We start from the raw sequence: 1,268 nt of genomic DNA, 5'->3' as shown, positions 1-1,268 counted from the left end.
TTTATTCAGTGTTTGAAGTGTATATTTTGGCTATTCAACCATTTCTCTTCATAAATGCAAAACAATAAGTTCAAGGACATTCTAAATAGAACATTAAGCAATCTCAAGTATTTTAATGAGAATAAGGGCCTTTGTGTGTCAGAGGAAAGGGCAGAGCAATGAGTGGCTACATTACAAGTAACATCTACAGTGACACAAAGGAAGGGTATGTGCATGACTTGTCACCTGCTCCAGCCAGAGTACGTATAAAAACCTTCCCTGCAGAGCCTCACAATCACACTCACGCTCAAGATCTTCCCTTGAACAGCAAACCATAACTACCACTCTTGACACCATGAGCTACTACGGCAGCTACTATGGAGGCCTGGGCTCTGGCTACCGAGGCTTTGGGAACCTGGGTTATGGCTATGGCTGTGGCTGTGGCTTTGGATATGGGTCTGGCTATGGTGGATACGGATATGGCTACCGCCGCCCCCTTTTTTATGGAGGATATGGATTTTCCCGATTCTACTGAAATGCATTCCAGGGGAGACAGCGTCTTAAATGTAAAAACATTACCCCTAACTTATACAAGGACAAAATTAAATGAACATACTTACTGTGAACCAAATCAAGAAGAAAATAATTTAACATGTAAGACTTTGAGACAATGCTTATCATCATATAATTCTCAATATTATGTCCCCTTATTTCTCTTCTGTCATGTCATAAATGTAGACTTTTTGATCTTTTGCAATAAATTGCCCTAACTTAAAACTGTGTTTGTGGCTCTTATCTTAATATCCTTTTGTAATATACTTGGTAATATACTTAGCCGACTTTGATCAATGTGTACACTAACATAAACTTAGATAGGAAATCATTTACAAAATTTGAGGGGCCAAGGCGATGTCTCAGTAGATGAGATGGATGAGAGTGTTCACTGCACAACTATTGGGATCTGAGTTTCAATCACTAGGACATACATAACAGCCCCATGTAGTGGCACACACTTATAGTCACAGTGATGGGTTGGGGGTGGGACGAAGAGAAGCTCTAGAGCAATGGTTCTCAACCAGGGGGTTGCAGCCCCTTTAAAGGGAATCAAATGTCCCTTTCACAAGGGTTGCCTAAGCCCATCAGAAAACATAGATATTCACATTGTGATTCCAAACAGTAGCAAATTTATAGTTATGAGGTAGCAACAAAAATAATTTTATGCTTGAGGGTCATCACAACATAAGAAACTGTACTAACGGGGCACAGCATTGGTGAAGTTGAACACCTAT

At 40.1% G+C, this 1,268-nt stretch overlaps 1 protein-coding gene across 1 annotated transcript; it reads left to right on the top strand.

The window, feature by feature from the left end:
• The first annotated feature begins 334 nt into the window (after nt 1-334).
• Nucleotides 335-514, top strand: LOC115065071 (keratin-associated protein 19-5). Its single transcript, XM_029544230.1, has one exon. The coding sequence runs from the start codon at nt 335-337 to the stop codon at nt 512-514; it is 180 nt and encodes a 59-aa protein (XP_029400090.1).
• Nucleotides 515-1,268: the final 754 nt, after the last annotated feature.

The sequence above is a fragment of the Mus pahari genome, chromosome 12 (genome assembly GCF_900095145.1).
Source record: "Mus pahari chromosome 12, PAHARI_EIJ_v1.1, whole genome shotgun sequence".
NCBI lineage: Eukaryota > Metazoa > Chordata > Mammalia > Rodentia > Muridae > Mus > Mus pahari.
This window is presented reverse-complemented; position numbering and strand designations above follow the sequence as displayed.

What these genes read in the sequence shown, in the direction of transcription:
- LOC115065071 (XM_029544230.1), top strand. Translation starts at nt 335, where the DNA reads ATGAGCTACTACGGCAGCTACTATGGAGGCCTGGGCTCTGGCTACCGA.